General features: G+C 38.3%; 2 protein-coding genes across 8 annotated transcripts in view; both read right to left on the bottom strand.

Annotated features, from left to right (window-relative positions):
- The window catches only part of LOC135090566 (alpha-1,6-mannosyl-glycoprotein 2-beta-N-acetylglucosaminyltransferase-like), a 22,730-nt gene extending 14,817 nt beyond the window's left edge, over window positions 1-7,913 (bottom strand). Inside the window, exon 1 of the mRNA XM_063987419.1 lies at window positions 7,819-7,913. The gene's annotated coding sequence lies outside the window, so the exon portion shown is untranslated. The remainder of the gene's footprint in view (window positions 1-7,818) is intronic.
- Window positions 7,914-10,680: 2,767 nt separating this feature from the next.
- Window positions 10,681-18,921, bottom strand: LOC135090568 (mitochondrial outer membrane protein SLC25A46-like). 7 transcript variants are annotated; one of them, XM_063987426.1, is made up of 11 exons: window positions 18,813-18,921; window positions 17,443-17,743; window positions 17,112-17,215; window positions 16,401-16,579; window positions 15,922-16,124; window positions 15,264-15,400; window positions 14,678-14,796; window positions 14,221-14,362; window positions 13,689-13,808; window positions 12,993-13,041; window positions 10,681-11,917 (listed from the first exon to the last, which is right to left on the bottom strand). In XM_063987426.1, the coding sequence occupies exons 2-10, from the start codon at window positions 17,672-17,674 to the stop codon at window positions 13,003-13,005; spliced, it is 1,275 nt and encodes a 424-aa protein (XP_063843496.1). In that variant the 5' UTR covers window positions 17,675-17,743; window positions 18,813-18,921; the 3' UTR covers window positions 10,681-11,917; window positions 12,993-13,002. The 7 variants fall into 7 exon arrangements, with proteins under 7 accessions (XP_063843496.1, XP_063843497.1, XP_063843498.1 ...); XM_063987427.1 differs by having other exon boundaries at window positions 18,772-18,882; XM_063987428.1 differs by having other exon boundaries at window positions 18,776-18,880.
- Window positions 18,922-22,500: the final 3,579 nt, after the last annotated feature.

The following is a 22,500-nucleotide window of genomic DNA, read 5'->3' on the forward strand; positions in this document are numbered from 1 at the left end:
GCAGGTTGTCTTAGGAAATCGTAAGGATGTGATGGTGCGGTCTGGTACACACACACACACACACACACACACACACACACACACACACACACACACACACACACACACACACACACACACACACACCGTTATGGTACTGTGTGTGTGTGTGTGTGTGTGTGTGTGTGTATAAGGTCGTTCCACTTAATTGTCTGATGCTTATCTTGATGAATATATAAATACTCATCATATGGCAATAGTGATGCAGTTACATGCATGCATACATACATACACACATACACACATACATACTTACATAAAAGCATATACTTAGAAAACCATGAGAAAATATAAATACAATAGGTAGCCAAAAATGATCTAATTAACAAAAATAGAGATAGGGAAACAGACGATAAAATAAGACGATATTACTACTACTACTACTACTACTACTACTACTACTACTACTACTACTACTACTACTACTACTACTACTACTACTACTACTACTACTACTACTACTACTACCACTACTACTACTACAAATACACACAACTACTGCAAACACACACACACACACACACACACACACACACACACACACACACACACACACACACACACACACACACACACACACACACACACACACACACCGTAACGCCTCATTTCCTGAACGCAAACACTGAAGAACAATCTCTCCTTCAATCCCTCCCCTCCTCTCTCTCTCTCTCTCTCTCTCTCTCTCTCTCTCTCTCTCTCTCTCTCTCTCTCTCTCTCTCTCTCTCTCTCCTCCGTGACCTCCTTTTTTCATTCTGTACCCAACATTCTTATTTTGACAGTCTTCCTTTACTTTTTCTCTCATTTTATCCTTTTCAGTTTTTCTTCTTCTTATTTCTTATCCTTATCACCTCTTTTGCTTTTCTTTCCTCCTCTTCCTTATATATTTTACGTCATTTTCATCATCATGTTCTTCTGTGCAATCCTTTCTTCCCCTTCATTCATAATATTCATCTTACTTTATAATCTGTTAATCTCTCGTCACAGTCTTCTCTTCCTACTATCATAATCTTCACCAGTTCTTCCTTCACCTTATCTCTCCTTCACCTCTCTTCACAATCTCCTCTTACCATTACAATCTTCACTAGTGCTTCCTCCACCTTGCCTCATAATTCTATGTATTTTGACGTCCAGTAAGATTACCAAGCAAATTCTAACCCCTTCTATTTTTATTTATTTTTTTTTTCTCGTCTTAATCGAAGTTGGTTTCCTAAGATAACTGTAAAGTCAGAGTGTTTTGTCCGCCTTTGTTAGTGACATGTAGTGTGATTGTAATAGTGTAGTAGTGACTAGAGGGTTATGGGTAATAGAAAAAGAGGGGAAGAAATGATGGAAGAGGAGACAAGAGGAAGGAAAGAAGGCACGGTGAATGTTCTCTCCTTAACCCTTTCATAATACGTAGCTATGTAGTAATGCTTAAATTAACATCATATTCTTCATCTTTCTTTATATCCATGCAAATGAATACTGAATGTTGACAGAAGACGCTCATAGTAGTAAAAGGATTGACATTACTTCTTCTCATTCCTCTGTTATTCTCATCTGTTCTATTTTCTTTCCTACCTGTCCTTTCTAGAGGTATCGCAGGGAAGTAAGGTAGAAATAGTTAAATTTTCAGGTTATTTCAGAGTCTATTATACTCGTGAGATGAAAGTAATGGAAGGACTTGATAAAAAAAAGGTGATAAGATAACTACTCGTATTGTTGATTATTTTATCGTGGTTAAAAGGAAGATTGCAAGCTTCATTATAGTCACGTTGATAGTGAGACGGTCAGAGTCAGATGCTGTTCATGGAGGACAAGTGTGATGAAAAGTATAGGATGAGTTTGTTTACTTATTTGTTCATTTATCTGGAAAGTCAGAATTCAACGCTTGAACAGTTACAAAAAGGAAACTAATGAACAAATCAGTATTCCACTTAAAAGAATAATTATTAAACATATTAAATAGTATAGAAATAGTAAATAAAAAATAATGCCTAAAATCAAACGTTAGATAAGAACTGAACTTAGATCTTTAAATTATAGCTGGAAATGAGCTACAAACTAATTAAACCAGTAACTACAACACGAGAAATAGAGTCTGAATTGCTAACAAGCCAAACAAACAAACAGGTAACATGAAGTAAGCTGGCCTCCTCACCTGTAATGGACAAGCGACATCACACCTGTGGTAGAAAGAACGACACCTGTGGATCGTGGATTAATGGTACCAGGTGCACTATATTACTGTGTGTGTGTGTGTGTGTGTGTGTGTGTGTGTGTGTGTGTTTCTCACCGCAGGTGCATATTTTCATTTAACAATCTTGATTTTCCTTTACATATGTTCATTTTATTCACTTTGTCTCATATTTCATCCTGTTTTATCCTCTATAACTAAGTTTCTTTTTGTTTTCTTCTCTTTTTGTACTGAAATGTCTCCTTTCCTATAAAAGAAGATTACCCGAAGTGTAAGTGATAATTTTCCAAAACGTTGCCACATATAATCTTCACAGAAACGTTTCCTGGTGGTTAAAGGGACTAGTTTGCGTAGTTTGTTTGTATGGAACGTTTACTGCTGTCCGTTATGTCCATAGTGGCCTGCTGTGTGTGTGTATGTCTGTGTGTGTGTGTGTCTAGGTTAGTAGTGAATGGTTACAATGGTGATACTTTTAATCGTAACAGTGAAGAGAGTTGCAGCGCAGTTAAACACACAATGAAAATAATGAGGATAATAACGGGAGAAATGACGAAGATGATGATGATGAGAATGGTGGCTGATGACTGATGGTGAATGATGAACGTAGCGTGACTCTGGTGCTGGTGCTGGAGGAAAAATGGTGATGATGGTGTTAAGGAATAATGAAGTATAATAATAGTGGTGGTGGGCGTGTCAGGGATTCAGGTATTGAGTGTCAGGTAAGAGTAATGGTAACTATCAACAAGGGAGGATCAGGTGTCATAACTACTCTCTCTCTCTCTCTCTCTCTCTCTCATACAGTTCTCCAGTTTCATTTTCTCTTTTTTTCGTATTGTTTCATTCATGTTTCAGTTGTCAAGTGTTTCGTCTCTGTTTCGTTCGTGTCTCGAGATTCGCTCATACGGGTTCAATCCTGTCTGCTTTTCGCTCATAGGGGATCCAATCGTGAGCTATATTTGTGTCGTGAAGAGGCATTAAAGTAGCGGACAATGTTGTTTTCTCTCTCTCTCTCTCTCTCTCTCTCTCTCTCTCTCTCTCTCTCTCTCTCTCTCTCTCTCTCTCTCTCATTGTTATTATCTCTTCTTTATTTTTTTTTACTTTATCGCTGATTTTTTTTTTCCAATTTTCTCTGTTATTCTGTTACGTCTTTTTTTTGTTACTTTATCTCTATTTTTTTCTTTTCTCTTTTATTCTGTTAGATATCTTTTTTCTTTTTTTTTTTTTTTACTTTATCGCTGATTTTTTCCTCACATTCTCTCTCTCTTATTCTGTTACGTCTTTTTTTTCTTAGAGCGGTGGTGGTGGTAGTAGTAGTAGTAGTAGTAGTAGTAGTAGTAGTAGTAGTAGTAATAGTAGTAGTAGTAGTAGTAATAGTAGTAGTAGTAGTATCAAAAGAAATTTACTCCAATACGTATATGATTTATCTTCATTCATGTTTTTTTTTTTTCTCTCTTTTTCCACCATAAACTACGTACATTGTTACACATTACCGGGAAAGTTGCAGCAACATAACATTCGCTGCACAGGTTTTTACACTACACTGGCAGCCGTTCTTTTTTTTTTAAGTAGGAGGGACACCGGCCAAGGGCAACAAAAATCCAATAAAAAATGAAAAAAAGAATACCCACTGAAATGCCAGTCCCATAAAAGGATCAAAGCAGTAGTCAAAAATTGATGGATAAGTGTCTTGAAACAACGTAGGTGGTGTAAGTAATGGTAGGATACTGCAGAAGACAAAAGAAAAAAATAAAAGAAAAAAAATAAATAAACAAAAAACACGGGCTGCTGTTTTTTCGGTCAACGGTAATAACGTACTGCTTAAGAAAAAAAAAATATATATGTAATCTCAACTCTACTTTCAGTTACTAATATCTTTTCCTTTTCTTGATTTTCCTTCCTTGCTACCTCGATTTTTCATTGGTAGTTACTTTTTACTTTTCTTTGTTTAATTTTCATTTGTTACGTGTCTTTTTTCCCCCCCTTTTTTCCCTTTATCTTACTACCTCGATCTCTCATCAGAAGCATAAATTTTTTTCTTCTGTTTTATCTGTTTTACCTTCACCGGATGTGTTACGTGTCAGCTGTGAGGGATTAGAACTTCAGAGTAATGCGTCTAGTTTCTGTCTAGTGAGCCACCAACACCAGTGAAGTAGTGTTCAAGGGATGTTATTTTGCTCCAGTTTTTAGCTTTTATGGCAGTTTTCGCAGTGTTCTCAAGCATAACGCGTTTATTTGGGTTTGATTTTAGTGTATTAAGCATTCTTTTACTTTGGCCTGCCTGTCTAGCTGTTTCCCTGTCTATCTGTCTGTCTGTCTGTCTGTCTGCCTATCTGCCTCTGTCTGCCTGCTTGTCTTTCTGTCTGCCTATATCTGCCTGTCTATCTGTCTGTCTGTCTCTGCCTGTCTATCTGTTTGTCTGCCTGTTTATCTGTTTGTCTGTCTGTCTCTGTTTCTGTCTGTCTGCCTATTTATCTATCTGTCTGTCTGTCTCTGTTTGTCTGTTTGTGTGTCTCTCTCTCATCGGAAGAGTCACACCTGTTCATACGCATAAAAAGACATTATAATTATACGTATATATAAAAGAAAATATACATATACCAAAAAACATACACAGCTGTTACTTTCAATTCTATGAACTTTTTTTTTTTTTCCTTTTGGGAGACAATTGTCCTTCCTTGAGGCAGAACTTTGAAGCAGATGTATTCTCCCTAACGGACAGCTTAAAGTACTTTCATGGTAAAAAGTTACGCAAGTGCACGCAGGTTACGCTACTCACAACTCACGCTACTCGCAACTCACGCTACGCCTGCCAAGTGTTGTCTCTCTCACACTTGCCGTTCTCACACTTGCAATCACGTGACATCCTACGCTCTCATTCACCCCGAAATTCGCACCTCGAAACATGTAATCTGCTGTGCTCTCATTCAAGCTCAAATCAATGCCAGTACTAACAGAGGGTTGAGACGCTTGCGAAAACTATGTTAGCTGGTCTTTCAAGGACTCTTTGCATGCTGAATTAAGGGAGTGACAGATGAATGGGATTTTTTGTTATTAACCCTTCCCGTTCTGTTAAAAAAAAAAAAGTCTTTAAATTCAAATACGATATTTTTTTTTTTTTTCGTAATTTTTGGATATCTTTCCTTTCGTTTCAAAAAGTTGTGATCTTCCATGTAAAGACAAAGTCATTTAATAAAGATCGAAACATTTAGTCATGATCCACGCTCATTCAAAATGTGATGTCTTTTATCAACGCGGAAAGTTTCATCACACAACAAGTACTAATGTTATCTTACCCATCCACTTATCTTTCCTGTAACACTCAAGATATTGGCAATCTACGATCTTGATGTCATAACGGCTAAGTACTTCTGCCTCTTCTACCTTGTCATCACCGTTACTGCGAGGGACGAGAGGCGTGAAATGGCCATGAAATTAAGCACGAGAGGGTGGGAGACGGGGAATGCTCCTGCACCGGTCACTTAGAACACTCATGATCCGAAATCGAGTCCACTGTGTGTCTTACGTTTTCTCTTACTTACAGAACGTGACTATAGATGCCCAGACGGTCAGAGGACTTGACACTGCATGAGAGAAAATGCTAGGCTGAGGGGAGAGTGTGATATTACTCGACTTTTGGTCATTCCCGTGCCGAGTTTCTGAAAGGGGGACTTCGTATGAATAAATCGGCATGTAGAGATGATAAGCCAGGAGGGTCAGAACAACGTGCGTGGCTTAAGCTTGTAGCGCATTGGTACTTACTGAGAAGAAACTAGTGACAGTGCTCTGAATCACTTTGGTGTCTTCTCTCAACCAGTTCTAACAGACTAGTGGAAATTCAGGTTTTCAAGGTTTTTTTTCTTTATGATTCTCCTGATTATCTGATTACTTATCAAAAATCTTATATCAACAGTGGGAAACACGCAAGAGAACCTGATGAATCACCTCCGTGGCGCTTAATTGGCGAGGCTGGCGGAGACAGGAGTATACATAGGTAACAAAGGTAGACTGGGGTTGGAAAAGATATCATAGAAGGGCCTGGAAATTAAAGACAATCATAATGAAAGAACAGAACGTTACAAAGTAAATCCTAGGTCAGTTCATGACGGACACACCACAGGATGGAGTGTGAAAGCCACGTGGCCCAGTGACAGCGTGCGTGGCTTAACAGATTTGTTCCCTGCGTGAGTGAGCGCCTTCCTAACGGGACACGCAGATTACAGGCATGTGCAGTGTTATTCGTTTGCTTTTGGCTTAGATTATATGTGTTACTTTTTCATGGCCTCTAATGTACGTTGAGCTTTAAAGAATGTTTAGATGTTGTGATTAGTTTCTTGCTGATATTGTCTTTGTTCCTTCTTCATTACCTTAAATACTCGAATGTGTTGAGTGTGAAAGAATGTTTTGTTGGGATTATCTGTTTCTTCTTTATGAACTCTGATGTGCGTTACCTTTTATAGAATGTTCTAGTGTTTTGTTTTCTTCTGTTGAGATCTTTTCTTTTTTTTTATGATCTCTAATATACGTTAAGTTTTAGAGAATGTTTGGGTGTTTAGATGTTACGTTTAGCTTTTGGCGAGATCATCTTTGCTTTTCCTTCATTGATTTTAAAGAACTGATTGATTCCTAAAGCATGTCTGGATGTTTCGTTGAGATAATCTTGTTTCTTTATGGATGTGCTAAGAATACGGTAATTTATGTCGAATTAAGTTTAATGACATCGGGAAGATACATATAACATACCTTGCATTCTTTTTTTTTTTTTTCTTGGCTAAGTTTGTGAATATTTTTGGTTATCGTGAGTGTTTAAGTAAAGAACATATTTATACACCTTATGAAACATGCAAAAATAAGTTAATTTCTGTTGAATGTTATTAATGTTACCACCTTGAAGCAAGCGTAGATGTAATAGTTTGATTTTCCTTGCGTTTACTTTGAACTTAATTTATGTGATATCAGTATTACTTTCATAAACTATTACTATATTACTAAAACCATTACTATTACAACTACTATTACTTTTGGCCTCTTAAAGTACATGTAATCGCTATCCATCCTTTTCATAACGTTTACTGGAAAAAAAAAGATAGATAACAATAAACTATATAACCAAAACAAAATAAATAAATAGAAATCGATAAAACGCTGATTAACAAAGAACATTATTGCAATTATCTTTACAAAAAAAAAAAAAAAGACGGAGATAGAAAAGAAAGAAAGAGAAAATTATCTAACCGCTTTCCTTCCACAACGGATATGAAGTCACCATTAATTTTTACCGGAATCAAATGCACACACTATCCGCGTCCACTTTCGTATCACAGCCCCAGGAATGGACGCCTCGAATCATGAACTAACCGCAGTAAATTTTGCGTAATTAACGAATATCACTTATCACTTAACCGGATGTGCGTATTAAACAAAAAAACTAAATGAAAGTAATTTTGTGTTACATTATTATTCTCTTAACGAATCCGGATATCACCGAACCGGATATGTGTATTAGTCATTTAACCGAGCATTGAACTTAAGCGGTGTGATGTTATTTTTATTATTTCTGTGTGTGTTTGAATAGTTACTGCAGTGTAATGGTCTTCACTGACACGAGCACTCCTGTTTGCTTGACACCTGTGGCCCTCCTTCGCCACGTCCGCACGCCACGACAGCCACAGACACACTGGCACACTCACCTCGTATTATTCCCCTGCCTCATGATCTCTCTCTCTCTCTCTCTCTCTCTCTCTCTCTCTCTCTCTCTCTCTCTCTCTCTCTCTCTCTCTCTCTCTCTCTCTCTCTCTCTCTCTCTCTCTCTCTCTCTCTCTCTCTCTCTCTCCTTCCTCCCTGTCACTTCCTCTACCCTCCCCCCTTCCTTATCTGCCGTCTCTCTTTACCTGATTAAGCGCCCTCTCTCTCTCTCTCTCTCTCTCTCTCTCTCTCTCTCTCTCTCTCTCTCTCTCTCTCTCTCTCTCTCTCTCTCTCTCTCTCTCTCTCTCTCTCTCTCTCAAGCAAAAAATCGTTCGATGAGGCTTATAATATTAGTTTAATATTTTGAGCCATCGGTAAACTTTCAACAAGACTGATAAAAATAATAATGATAATAATAATAATAATAATAATAATAATAATAATAATAATAAAAAAAAATAATAAAAAGAAAAGAAGAAATGCGAAAACGAACAGAGATTATATAACAGACAAAAACAACAACACAATGAAATAACGTTACAGCAGAGCAAGGAAACAAAAGATTGATACGAGTATGCACGTAGAATCTTGCATCATTTGGTTTCACGGAACTCTTATTATGTGGCATCACGTTTCCTGTTTCCTGTCGAGAGTCTCACGAAAATAGAGAAGAAAAAAAAAAAGAAAAAAAAATTCTCGCCTAACACGAACGCTCCTTAATTAATTCCCTTTTAGAGTTTCGAATCCTAAGCTAATGTTAAGTCGATTCGGGAGTTATACTTAGCCTCAGCTCGTGTCTAAATATATCGAGCGAAGGGGGAAAAAGATGAGAAGCTCTGATGCTATTATCGGAAACACGAAGAGTGGATTTAATGTTGCTGTTGTTGCTGTTGTTGTTGTTGTTGTTGTTCAGTCTCGTAAGGATAGGAAGTAATCTGCTAACTGCATATGCTCCTTTGCTGAATGTTTCTTAGTATTTTCTTATCAGTATTTCGGTAAACACACACTCTCTCTCTCTCTCTCTCTCTCTCTCTCTCTCTCTCTCTCTCTCTCTCTCTCTCTCTCTCTCTCTCTCTCTCTCTCTCTCTCTCTCTCTCTCGTAGGTATGGCACCAGCGCCTTCCTTCTTCCAGGAACTTGCATCAATAAGAAATAGAGTGAAGTGTTTGCTACTATGTTTTCACTTGACGCGGCAGGAAACGACCACACACACACACACACACACACACACACACACACACACACTGTCGTGCTTCTGTGTTGCACGATCTTGTTGTCCCCAATTTTCTAAGACAGGCACTTCCGGATTCAAGGGAACACGTTGTTTTTATAAACTTTACTTTTTGTATTACATATATTTACACACAAGATCATAACGACTTCCATCATTAAACACAGCATCTTAGCGCGACAAAAAGCTACTGAAAATTGTATTAATCTTTCTGCAAATAAATTCTGCTAAATATCTCGAAACACTTCACATTACTGTTTCGATTCATATTACTTCACATAATCAACATTCAATGAGAAAACATCCTACACATCCCAGTCCTCCTCTGTCAATATTATAACCTCAACATTTTACTGTGGACCGCGTTACACCTCGACTTACTGGTACTGTGACAGGCAGCTTTCTTATCTTGACCCTCTCTGGCCTGACAACTCTGTCTAGCATGTCTGGCTTCCTGATGTTAAGGCGACTTTTTTGCCCTAACAAGGTTTCCATAGCTATAAAAACTTTTTCCAGTACTTCGGTCATATGGTTTATTTTCTCATAACTTTTAATAAGGTCTTATCTCTTATAGCTTCCTATATAATCTTGGTACCTTCTTTAGTGTTTATCTTCTTCCTTCATTTATTCCCTCTACCTTCTTACTTCTTTCTTTATTTCTTCATTCTTCATTTTTGTCTCATATTCTTCCATCTCCTTATGTGTTTCATCTCTCCTTGGTGTTTCTTTGGTTACAACACACACACACACCCACACACACACAGCGTTGCTGACACAAACACAACGTTACTGGGATACCATGCTACCATACACACACACACACACACACACACACACACACACACACACGAAACGCATGACAGAATAGATAAAAACGAGAAAAAAAATATTCAGGTTTCGGCGCAGGTTAGGTTCATTGTACCTTGGCGTGATGAGTTTGAGAACCATTGATAAATATTTAAGTCTAATGGCATCGAGAAGGTACATTTAACATATCTTGCATTTTTTTCTTGGCTAAGCTTGTGAACATTATTGGTTATCGTGAGTGTTTAAGTAAAGAACATATCTATATTATCAGATAGAAATTGTGATTGGACACAAAAAAAAAAAAATCTCCATAAACTATAAAAAACTTAAAGATAGAAGAAAATATTGATATAAAAAGTATATAAATCAATGACGTGTGCTTTTGTTTTTACTTTCTAAACTTTATAATATTACTATCTGCTCACCGTTCACATGATCACAAAAGAATATTTCTGTTACGCACAGTGTGTCCCCTCAAAGATAATCTAAGTGACTTGAACAGTGAGTTATTAGTGGGATTTTTCTCTTAGTCAAGAAAAATTGTGGTGAAAAATTTATGTCTGTCAAGACTTACTGAGATTGATTTTCTGAAACCATCTTAAATTGATTATTGTTTATATACTAAAATGACAATCTTGCAGAAATAATCGAGAATATATAATGGTTCCCATCCACCAAGTTAGGTAGTTTATTTCCATTCAGTTCCTTGTCTATTAAGACTGTGGTTAAAGCAAAGTCTTACATCAGAATTATACTTTATCTTACATTTCATTTCTTTTCATAATTGGTACCATATAATTTCCCATTTGAGAAAAGTAATTTACAAATTAAAAGAAAATAGTTTTGTATTCATATTCTACATACAATAGTTCTGGGGATGCGTATAGTGTACTTGCAAATGATCAAATGCTTTAGTTCACCATCAAGGGGCTCATTTTAGGCATAAGACATGTTCATATAAAAATAAAGAAAATAAGTAACGCATATGAAAATGTAAAGGTGTGTGTGTGGAGAATATTGTCAGAAAATATAATAAAACTCTACACACATGAATTTTACTTTTAGCTCGGCAAAAATTTTTGATACATCTTTGTGTAGATAAATTTGGAGCCTCATAATTCTCTCTATCTTGGATAAAGTGTGACTGGGAGACATATTATCAACAAGTAACATTTTTTTCTCTCAAGAATATCAACAATCTACTATTTAGTGTAACTTTCAACAGCTCACAATATTTGGGAACTGAGTTAAGGTGGAACAACAGAGTAACATGGCGCCAGTTATGGCTACAGGAGTGCCGCCTTTCCCACTGATGAACCATAGTGAGCCAAGATCACTGAGCCAAGCAGTGTATCACAGAGCCATCCCACACCACACACATTACATGCTCACAACAATTACAAGAGCTCTCATCACTGAAAAAAATTACTTGTCAAAATTAAGACCCTGTTTAACTTTTAACCAATCTCTATTTACACATAAGAGCAAAACCCACTTCACAGAGGAACAATGAGATTGCTAATCTTGGCAGCAATATCGAGAGAAGCATTTTCAACATCTCAAAAACTCAAGTCGATGTGACTTTTCAAACATACTATTCTTTCATGTCTCTGTGGACTAGCACTTAGGGATCTCATTTCATTTCTCCAAACATCTTGACATCACTAGCAGAGTAAGGAAATAAACCAGAAGAAACACAAAGAAAATTAGAAAGAATATGTCCACTATTTTGCTTTTCAACTAACACACTTGTCAATCGTCCAAAGTCAGACTGCTTTTGTGCTTCTCCAGCTCGGCCCGCAAGTCAACATCCTGCCTGCGTCCTGGTGAGGCATAGGCGAGTGGTCTTTTGCCGCTTGGGGAGCTTCCATACGGGGGGCGGGAAGGGTGCAGGGGCGAGGAGTGGAGGCTGGCGACCCCCGGATGCACAGAGGAGATGGGAGTGTATGGGGCGCTGGGAGCCAAGGGTGTGACGGGGTCCTGGGTGGGAGTTAATAGGATGTCAGCACCTAGAAGTGGCATCAGCAGCAACTCATACATGGCTACTGAATTTGGAGTTGCTATTCTTTGTTGTCTTTCCTTTTTTGAACTCTCTCTTTCTCTTTTTCCTTCTACTCCCCCTCATTATTCCATATCTCCACATAGCATGCAATGTAAGGTGTCCAGCAATGAGAGGGAGGTTCAGGGAGAAGCAGCAAGAGATGTACTCAGCCAGATACTAATGAAGCCAATGAGATGCTTGAAGCAATTTTGCAGTTCACATTTTTCCTTCTCCCTCTCTCTCTTGTCTGTATAAAGCAGCAGCAAAACTATGCAACTATTTAACTTCGACAGCTATATGAGTAAACAGGTTGTTATTCATCAGTATTTCAATGAACTTCTACCACCATGAACATGCAAGCAACTTATGATGTGTATTCATGAAATGTAAATATTCATATGAACATTCCCTTCTTCCACAGATACTGAGGTACTGGCACAAGCTCAAATAAAGATGAAAGCTCTACCCAAAGACAGAAGCAGCTTCCATCAGATCAAAAACAGGTATGTTTAATGTAGAAAAACAAGGAAAACTTTTATGATTTAAATATTTGCTTTAGATTTTCATATTATCATTATTTCCTTTCATACTTCTTTACTACTACTACAAAAACAATGTGGGCTTGGAGGCCATGTTTAAATATGAAAAAAGACTTGTTGGTGTAAGAGTACTTCCATATGAGGAGAGAGCAAAGTGAGCTAAGAAACATAAGACGTGATGTGAGCCATGAACTCAGTGAGATCACCTCAGACTCAGAAAATCTATATAAAAAACACTAAAGTTAGGGGAAAGAAAGGCAACCAAAAAAAGTGAAAACCATGGCAGCTTTGAGATGTGGACCATATAATGAATACAGCATCTATTAAAAACCGCCATTATATGCCTTGAAAACTTGTCAAGAAACGTAGAGTAGAGCAGTGTATTAAAAAAAGTGCCGAGAAGCCAACACCAAACAGGAGTCAACCCGAAGGTAACAGAGATGCAGCGATGTGCAGAGTGATGGCTGTTATTTACCTACTGCCCTCTACTGTCCTTGCTCCGGAGGCAGGGGAATGTGCTCTTCCTGAGAGTGAGATCAGCATTATGACAGGGACACCACTCACACCATTAAGAGTTAGTCTGTGTCGCTCCTAAGAGTGTGGGATGGTGCATTATGACAAGGCACATTACTTACAGCATTAGGGGGTTAGTGTGTGCTATTCCTGAGTACATGTTGCTGTATTCTGACAAAATAACATAATCTAGAGTATAATGGGTTAGTCTGTGCTACTTCTACACCTAAAGACACCACTCAGTATGGAAGGTTTAATGCTCAGTTCCTAATGCCACACTTCAGTAAAAGCTGCAGCACTGAGTAAACTGAGAACATGACGCATAACATTACTAGTCTGTCTTCTGGAGGCAGTACTGTAGCACCAGCAGCTCTAGTCACTGAAGTATGCTACAGGCTATTTAACAGGTACATAAATGCATGTAATTATGAGTAAGGAACATTTTAACTCTGCAACAATAGTATTTAAAACAGACTGAAACAGATAAGTATATGATGATTCAAATTTATCAATAATTTAACACAGGTTAAGAGTGCTATGATATTAATGGCAAAGTAAATATTATAACAAGATTTCTGGCTATTTACTGAATGGTTAGAAATATGTTAATAAGGTTAGGAGTTTTTAGTAGACTGTTGTACCAAGTTGAGTCACTAACCTGAACCTTGGGCTTAGGTTTGGGCGGCACCAGGGCCAACGTCACCTCCTGAATGATGACTTGGGCAAACTTAAGCACAGCGCCGTACAGAGCGTACTGAATGCACAGGGCACCAAATCCCTGTAGGAGAAAAGATTGAGTGTGTGAGAGAGTTATAGGAAATGTATCAGTCAGAGAACATCTATGAAATGAAGAAATGAGGAGAGCAGAAGTGAAATGCTTGATGGTGATAAGGTAAAAATAAGATGGTTTGGTTATGTAGTAGGATGAGAAGACTAGGAACTGATTAGAATAACTTGTAGAAAACCAGTTAAGAGAAGATTGAAAGGAAAAATAAACTAATACCTGTCTTACTAAAGAAAAAAGTAAAATCACGAAAACCAAATAATGCTTTTTAATATATGAATAATAGTAGCAACATATTATGCAAACAAAAAGATTAAATGCTTTCACATGTATGTAAGGAAAAAATAAACCAGAAAACAAAATAATGCATAACACATTGGATAACATAGATGAATAATGTTGCCACCTTGAAGAGTCCAAAGATTCCCTCATCCTGCAGGGTAGTGTTGAGGCAGTCAAAGAATCCCTCGTAGCGAGTGAGTATCGGCTTGACCTCATAACCCACGTCAAGACTGTCGATGATTGTGCGCGTCCCCTGCATGTGAAGTCTGTGGAGATGTCAGGCTTTAGAGATCCAGATTATTTAAAAGACTCACTGACAAGATAAACCTTTCCATTTAAGTATGCAACAGCTCACAGCATTAAAGAACAATGTATGGAATCTTTATAAGTGAGAGAAGGGGATAAAAAAAGAATAGATTTTACAATTTCTAGCCATTATAATGTTGAAGAAGAAAAGATGTCTCAAGAGTGATTAGTGATTAATTAAAGATATGCCAACCAGCAGTGGAATGGTTAAATAACTATCAATGAATAAGGATGGAAAGAGAACTTATAATCATCTCTGAAACACAGAACCTCACCTATGAAGGATGGTCTCCAGAGGGTACAGGATCACGTCAGCTGCCATGTGGCCAACAAATGCAGACTGCAGGCGAACTGAGGCATCAAGGAATGACCCGTTATCTTTGCTCACCGCTCCCTGTCAAGTTGAGTGAGGTGAGTGCACTGTGGTTTTCAAGCTTACAGGCATCTCTATACTTTTAAGTAGTGAAATAAAGTGAAGATATTTATGATTGTGTCTTAAATATATATAGCTGTTTGTTTATTGATAGATGGTTGCTAGAGATGTGACTGATGTCATTATATTAGTGCTTAAAATTTTCAATACAGTGTTATGTAACTTGAATTTAAAGTTAAGAATTATTCCCTAATGAATAACCACTTATTATTGGAATTGAAATGACATTTATTCAAAGGATGCCATTGTCCTTAATAGTTAAAAAATTGTCTTGATTGTCTTGAGCCCCATACTCCAATTTGAAAGAGAAATTCAACCCAAGTAGACATGTACATAAGGTTACAAGGCAGTGCACATGAAGCAATTGACAACTAATGGCATGGATGTATTTTCAGTTCAAGGTGCTGTGTTGACGAGGAGAGATGCACCTGCTTGTGTTGGTCCTGGCGGTGGTAGCGCCTCAGCACCTGTGAGGTGAGTGTGGACACGGCATTGCCAATGATGTACTGAAGCACGCCGTGTGTTACTGTTGGCACGATGAGCAGCCACACGGGCAGCATGCGGCCTGAGGGGGAGGAAGTAGTTCTTCATTATACACCTTTGCATGCTTAAAGTTGGTGGCACAATAATGTTTATTGAGGGATACAAAGCAATATTAACTATCACCATCAAAATTTCATCTCACACTAAATAGGTATACAATAATATCTCACTCTCTGATCAGGTTGCAAAAATATTCTTACCATTATTATATACATAGAGTAAAGGGGAGCTACAAAAGCACTCCTCTGTATTTTTACTACTACATTATAACACAGCATGATTTCTTATCTTGGCTATCAGATTTTATGGGGATAATTCACTCTGTTACATAGATGGGTATTCATTCATACACTTCTTTTGGATAGCAACCCCTTAAAGTATGAATATCAAGACCTATGAAGACCTTTAATGCCATGTTTGGAATCTACATGTTCCATCATCATCCATTTTTAGACATGATTAAAAAATGTCACACTGAAGATGTACATTCTGGTCTTGATCATTCTGAAACTGCACTGTCCCCTAAAGTATCTGGGCACATACCCGTCTGTGGCTGAGTGAAGGAGAGGAGCCGAGTGAGTCCCTCCTTGAAGACATCTAACACCCCAGGCTTCTCACTTGCTATTTCACTTTGCACTGTCTCCACTAGACTGGCGCTGTAGAAAGGGGTTACCAGGGCCAGGGCTGAGCACTTCAACAGGAGGTGCTGCCCTATGGTCTTGAGGGAACTGTGTGGTGAAATCTCTCTGCAAAGAAAAGTAATCATCATTAATTAATTGTTAGTCATCATCATTATTATTGTGACCAGCACTGCTATCAAAATTATATTTCTTATAGGGGACAAAATTAGGAATGTGATAAGAAATGTAAAGGGAAGAATAGACCAAACTGCAGAATTCACATGGGGTGTCTCTTAACTTGTTTTTATTGTACACACACACACACACACACACACACACACACACACACACACACACACACACACAAACCACATCTCAGCAAGTACATTCTCAGTGCCTTACTTTGGCCAAGGAGTAAACTTAGACAGGCAGTCCTCCACACCAAGTGTCATGCCCCTCACAGTGAGGACTGAGCCCAGGCCTTTCCAGAATGCTGAGAAGCCCTGGAAGCTCTGAATGTGGATGAGGGCAGGCACAAGGGTGATGGGTAGGATGTGGTAGCGGTAACTGTTGATGTCCACCTGCAAGGAACGTGTTTATTGTCATCTACAATAATTTCTTGTCAATGCACTCATTAAACTAAAATTGAGAAAATGGCAGAAAATGGCTCATGATAAAGAGCTGCAAGGAAAGATGGCATAACTATCCTTCATAAATTGAAGGTTATACATTGAAAATCTTTTACAACCAAAATCTTCATTCAATTTTAAATTCTAAATGGTGAAAAAGTTGTTTTTACAATGGTTATTTTCTTCTTGGCTTATCAAACTGACAGCCAAATCTTTACATGTTATAGTGCAGGCAACAGCAACTGACCATCAATAATTCAGTTACAGGGCACAGCTTGGCAGCACACTGCAGTCATATTTCCTGTGTGTCATGTGAGGCAACTAAAAAAGATCGAACTAGGGGACTGGAATCCCCTAATCCTTTGCCACAATGAATTACATTGAAACTTGAGCACTGACTAATGAAAACAGGCTAGGACTTTAATTCTTGGACACAAAAGATCTACAGTAGAAAATACTTAGCATTGTTGTGGAGAATCATCACCTGGCACTGCCTGCGCACTACAATGAATGGATGGCTGAGCAAGTTTTGAGCACACAGACTGACGATGTTGATGGACAGTTCACCGTACTTCTCCATCTGGACATCTGTAAGGAAGTCACTGAATTGTGTTCACATTCTCAAGGTGTCTGGGATATCATACATGTAATCAACTGGAAATTTCAAGTGTAAAATGTATTGCTGTGAGTATATCTAGAAATAAAAGGTACTGATACAAACAAGAGCTCTCTGAGACAAGACACTATTTAAGTCACTAACTATGACAGCTGCTAAATAAACTTCAGTACAGAAATATGAGCATGACAAAGCTAACCCTGCACTTTCTGGATTTCAAGCTCATTAATCTTAGGAGTCTGGGGCTTGGGTGGCGGGGGATTGGGGGACGCCTTGGCTGGGTTGAGGAGGTTCTCAGGGAATTCCGTGGGTCGGCGGAAATGTTCCATGGTGTCTGTGGGCTGCTCCTTGTCGTCAGCTGTCTTCTGCCAAAATGGGTTGTCTTTCTCTCTTAGCGTGGAGAAAAACTGGTAGTCGTCCAGGCCGGCCATGGCTCGTGTCCCTCCTGTGGCTCGTCAGGCGTCAGCACACCTTACATCCCAGGGCACTTCAGGGCACCTCTGCCAAGATGAGATCAGTGAGTTACTTGTGTTATAGACTCATGGGTGTGCTGCATTCTGTTACCTGAAGTGGTCGTCCTATCTATACACTAGACCAAGATCCCCTAGCTATGACAAAACCTCATTTAAAATTAATCACCTCACCTCTACCAGCAACATTAAATCAGTGAGTTATTTGTTATAGATTCATAGATGTGCTGTATTCTGTTATATGGAATGGTTCTACCTATACACCAGACTGGGATTGCGTACCCCATGACAAAGCATCACACTTCATATTAATCACCTCTGCTGACATTAAATCAGTGCGGTATTTATGTAATAGACTGATGGATGTGCTGAATTCTGTTATACGAAGTGGTTCTTCTACCTATACACCAAACTGAGATTCCCATTAAAGAAGGATGGCTGATTGAAGCCGTGGCACCTTGTAGGAGAAAAAAAAGTACATTAAACAGGACAGCCTGGTTCCTTTGCTTCTTTATAGCAGCCTTTTGTGACACCCAGGGAATATGGCGGCAATATTTTCCACCTGTCACAAATGAGAATGCTAATGTGATCTTTTAATTATTTCAAGTTTCCATTTTGTGTGAGATTATATAGAATTAAATATTTTCATAATTAATCTGAATTTTGGCTGCATAAAATGTACCTAAATATAATAAGCAGCACAATATAGATGCTGGATACTTGTGGTGATGAATTTAAAGTAATCAGCGGTATTCTAACCTCCTGACAGCACATCTTGAGTTACTTTAAATTATTTTCCTCAAGCGGATTACTTACAACACAACAGTTACCTAATTATATTGCCCACGCTAGTTTGAACACCTAAACGGGCTCCTTTGTTGTTAGATGCTGTGTAGATTATGTAACTCAAGGCAATGTATGAAGTTTCTATATTGAAACCAACACTTGAGAAGCAACACAGATTCAGATCCATATTCTAAGTGTCAATTACAGCATACAACACTCGACATGTAGTGAACTAGTATATTTTGAGATAACTAAAGGTTCCATTAGTTTACCAACGTTATGGAAAAGTAGATTAGAACGGTACTAGTGATACATTTGAGGAGATACTGCAGACGACGTTAGTAAACACCGACAGCTGATGGGAAGCTGATGGTGATGATGATGCTCGTGATCTTGGTGATGCTGGTGTCATAATGCACCTGAAGTCAGAATAACAACTCATGTAGGGGATTAATATTAAACAAGCAGGCAGTTTTAAGCCTACCAATGCGTTATCTATGTCTGGTATACCTTTTCTTAAACATGTACTATCTGTGGCATGTGTTCATTATTATTCTCTGTAACGGTGCATCTGGGTACTGTTTGGGTACAGCGGTAACAAAAGTACCTGGTAACCCCACATTTTAAACATTCATCTATATTTCTGCTCCGTTTGCTATCATTCATTCATGTATTATGTCATTATGTTTACAATACCCAAGTCTTTCTTCTTGCAAACGTCAAACAGGGACTGTCAATTGTTTTTAAATAATAAAGGACTTTCCGCGTTACATAACATGATAGATACCTTGAAATATAGTATAATCTATTCTTATTTGCATATTAGCGCAGTTCCAGTTGAAGATACAGCTTATAATCTATGTGATACTATGGGATCTGTGATTGAGAAGTGCTATTGCGTCAGAATCCCATGTGTTTGCTTGACGTTGGTGACTTCAGGTGGCGTCAGCTTGTCTATTTACTGTTCTGGTGAGCATGTTTATTGAGTACTTATTGTCATGGTGAGTCAGTGTATTGTTGAGACTCGTATGCTTGATCTAATCTATACAGGAGCTCAGATAGGAGTGATTTTAGTGTTACTTGAGTTCAGAGATGAAATTGCTGTGTTGGCAGTGTGGTTAAGTGCAGCTTAGATGCTTTTATTACGATACCAGCGTTTATTGGGCTTGTATCATTGCTGTCAAGTGATTTTGGAATGTTGTATGAGTATGTGGTTATAGTGAAAACGTGGAAAATTCAAGTTAAATGTGTAAACATTTAACTTGAATCCTGGCACCTCTCACACAAGCATCACCTGACACCACTCCTGACTGATAATGTATCTTAATGCTTTAATTGTTGTAGCTTTGTATCAGCTTATTAAAATGCTCTTGTTTGAAATTAATATGATATTATAAGATAACGCATTGTTAATGGGATAATCGATTAGGGTACGAAGATATCAGTGTGTAGTTTTCTGGTTAGTAATTAAATTTTTAGGGGATACTCGAATAAAACACTAAAGTAAACGTACAGCTGCAGTAAAAGTACTAAGCCATCATCACTTATTTCTGAAGTAGAAGTATTAGAAAAGATACACAGTCATTTACTTAAATGTTGTTTTTCGGAACTCGTTTTGAAAATTACCTTTGTTTCGCTCCGTTCATCTTTCCGTAAAAATCTAGAAAAGTTATTTATAGATTTCAGTGTAATTTTGAGGAGATGTAGACCAAAAGGAAGAGAACAAAGTGATAGATGTTGAAGATGAACCAGATACGCATGCGGAACTAGGATTTATTTTGATATATTTATTCCTTTTTCCGCCGTGTTTTGAAAAGTCTACGGTAAGAGCTTGCCACGTTTCAATTACTCTACGGATATTTTTTGCCATATTTCTTTGATTCCATGGGGGAGGCACCACTTTTGATATTCTAAGCCCATAGCTATGTATATATTATTAACATATAGTATAATTTATTCTTTTCTACATATTAGCCCAGTTATAGTTAACGATACAGCCTACCTTCAATGTAACAGTGAGGAATTTGTGATTGAAAAGTGCTATTGCGTCAGAATCCCACGTGTTTACTAAAAAAAAAAAAAAAAAAAATAGATCTGTGGAAACTAATGAAACACAAGTCATAAAATAGTAGGGATTGAATATGCTTGTACCGTAACCATGCACTTCGACGTCCCTAAATGGAGTGAGGTAAAAAGAATATTCCCTGGCCAGGCGCTTCTCTAGGAGGCATATTATTACAGAGGTACTTTCATAGTTTCTTTTCCTCTCTACATAAATTCTCGCAGCTCCGTGAATCCTAGACATAAGTTCCTGGGAGTGGAAAGGCATCTCTCTTATTAGCTTCCCGTTTTTTTCCTTCTCCCGCCGTGTCACTCCGTTTTCTTTCTCTTGTTTGTTCTGTCTCGTTTTCATCTTGTTTCATTTTTATATTCCCTGCGAAAATATTTTTACTTGCTTGAATTTACTTGTTTATTTTCTTATACTTTATACACAATCTTTTGCCTTTTTCATTTGTTTTTTTTCATTTCATTACTTTGAAACATTAACAGAAAACGATGAAATTATGGCTCGGGTATCTTCTTGTACTATTTTAAGCTAAACATTGTGATTCACCGTATCATCAGAGAGAGAGAGAGAGAGAGAGAGAGAGAGAGAGAGAGAGAGAGAGAGAGAGAGAGAGAGAGAGAGAGAGAGAGACTCCCTGGCTGGCTCTCAGGAATGGAGATTAATTGCATACGTTTAATTAGTAAAACTTGCTCATTCGACCTTCATCATCCACCTCGCTTCGTGAAAAATTAGCCCACACTAAATTTTAATTATAAGCCAAAGAAATGAGAGACCGCAGAGGAAGGGAGGAGGAGGAGGAGGAGGAGGAGGAGGAGGAGGAGTAGGAGGAGGAGATGGGGGGGATTCGCGAAGGGAAGGGAAACGGGAATGGAGAAAAAAGGAAGAGGGAAGTGTAGGAGGAAGAACACAAGTATGAGGTTTAGGGAAAGTGTATTTTTTTGTGAGTTTGGGGAAGAAAAATGTTACGAGAGAGAGAGAAGGAGAGAGAGAGAGAGAGAGAGAGAGAGAGAGAGAGAGAGAGAGAGAGAGAGAGAGAGAGAGAGAGAGAGAGAGAGAGATTACAAATGAACATTCAAAATTATAAAGCAACAAACTTTAGATAGAAATTAGGATAACAAAGAAGAGACATAGAAGGAAGAGGGAGGAGGAGGAAGAGGAGAGGAAGAAGATGAACGAAGAGGAGAAGGAGAAGGAGGAGGAGGAGAGAAAGAAGAAGAACGAAGAGGAGGAGGAGGAGGAGGAGGAGGAGAGAAAGAAGGCGAACGAAGAGGAGGAGGAGGAGGAGAGGAAGGAGTCAAATCGTGGACCAAACTTCTCAGAATGACACAAAACCTCAGTCTAACTAGCGAAGGAGGAGGAAGGCATGGAGGGAGGGAGGGAAAAAAAAATGGCGATGGAGGAGTAGCAGGAGGAGGAAAGGGAGGGAAGGACTCCAGTTCTTAATGGTCACGCTTCACTTGCCTCGCGCAGGAAACTTTCGGGGGCATTAAAAAGTTATATTAAAAATTCATTATGTGATATGACGAGGAAGAGAGAGAGAGAGAGAGAGAGAGAGAGAGAGAGAGGGGGGGGTGGCTCTTACCTCTTCGTCTTCTCCAAGAGTGACTTTGATTCTAGATTTATTATTAATGAGGCAAAGATTTCACGCCAAAATTGCTCACGCCTCCCATAATGCATCATTCTCCTCCTCCTCCTGCTGTCCCTCTTCTTGTTCCTCTTGTTCTTCCTCCTCTTCCTGTTGTTCTGTTGTTGTTGTTGTCTTCTTCTTCTTCTTCTTCTTCTTCTTCTTCTTCTTCTTCTTCTTCTTCTTCTTCTTCTTCTTCTTCTTCTTCTTCTTCTTCTTCTTCTTCTTCTTCTTCTTCTTCTTCTTCTTCTTCTTCTTCTTCTTCTTCTTCTTCTTCTTCTTCTTCTTCTTCTTCTTCTTCTTCTTCTT

This window comes from Scylla paramamosain, chromosome 35 (genome assembly GCF_035594125.1).
Source record: "Scylla paramamosain isolate STU-SP2022 chromosome 35, ASM3559412v1, whole genome shotgun sequence".
NCBI classification, from domain to species: Eukaryota; Metazoa; Arthropoda; class Malacostraca; order Decapoda; family Portunidae; genus Scylla; species Scylla paramamosain.